General features: G+C 37.4%; 1 protein-coding gene across 1 annotated transcript in view; it reads right to left on the reverse strand.

Annotated features, from left to right (window-relative positions):
• ECT2L (epithelial cell transforming sequence 2 oncogene-like) overlaps nt 1-1,201 on the reverse strand; it is a 128,400-nt gene that overhangs the window by 43,390 nt on the left and 83,809 nt on the right. Inside the window, exon 10 of the mRNA XM_006885001.1 lies at nt 465-647. Within this exon, the coding sequence (XP_006885063.1) occupies nt 465-647 (183 nt within the window). The remainder of the gene's footprint in view (nt 1-464; nt 648-1,201) is intronic.

Below are 1,201 nucleotides of genomic sequence, written 5' to 3' on the forward strand. Positions count from 1 at the left end.
CTCATCATTTCCTTCACCTGCTCCCCCCACTGACCAAACTGTGCAGCTCTGCAACTGCATCCTGGCCAATCCTCACCCTTCTGCCCCCAACCCTCACCTCCTTGAACCCCCAATATGTTTTTCCCAATAAAAAAAAGATAAAAAAAAAAAAAAAAAAAGAATTCGTTTACTTGTATCATTCGAAGGAACTCTAGAATTCAACTGCTAGCCAAAAAAATCAGTAGTTTGAACCTACCAGCTCCTCCAAAGAAGAAATATGGTTTAAATTACTTATTATTTTGATTGGATATTCTCTTTTATAAAAGATTTACAACCTGTGAAGCCTTGTAGTTGCTATAAAACAGAATCAACTCAATGACTGCAGGCTTGTTTTGTGGTGTTTGTTTGGGTTTTGCTTCATTCCTAAACTTACAGTCACTCTGGATATAAAACAAACTCGGAAATTTCTCTACCAGAGTTCTTACCTATCATCCTGCCACTGATGTTCTTTTGCAGCTCCTTGAAGAGAGGACGTAACTGTCTCCGCACAGATTTCAAGGTGTCTTCTAGGAAGTCTGTGAAGCTCAACCAGGTCTGTAGCTTTGACTCAATAAAGTAGATGGAAGGTGGAGCTTTTTCCTCCTGTTGTCCCAGCCAATCACTAAGAACTGACAGTGTTTTATGTTATTACAGCTTGGATGCAAGAATTCTATTCCAAGTGAAAAGTAGAACATGAACTTAATTCTATTTAAATAGAGTTTAATATCCTTTATCATTAGAAGATTAAGACCCATAGTTTCCTTTCAAAGGTGATATTAAAAGAATCATAAAGAATTATAAATGTATACCTATTTTTTTATTGACAAGGTTTGGCATATATTTAAAACCAAATATATATAGCTACTGAGTTATATATTGGAAAACACAGCAGGCACCTAAGAATGTACATCCTTTTCTTTCTTTTTTGTTGTTGCATACCATGGAGTCATCTCCAACTGGCACAGGAGGAGATTGCCCCGCCTTCTCCAACAGGGCATCTGGTGGATTTGAACCCTGTGCCTTTGGGATTGCAGAATGTACATCCTAAAAATGAAAATACAAGATATTCTTCTGCCTGTTTCTCCATCATGAAATACAGGGTCAAGCTCGTTTTAGCTGATCTGTATGTTTCTTATAGTTTGTGAAGGTTGTTGTTGTTGTTCTTGTTATGTGCCATTGAGTC

Source organism: Elephantulus edwardii, unplaced genomic scaffold, assembly GCF_000299155.1.
Source record: "Elephantulus edwardii isolate Elephantulus edwardi_28Jun2011 unplaced genomic scaffold, EleEdw1.0 scaffold00039, whole genome shotgun sequence".
Classification (NCBI taxonomy): Eukaryota; Metazoa; Chordata; class Mammalia; order Macroscelidea; family Macroscelididae; genus Elephantulus; species Elephantulus edwardii.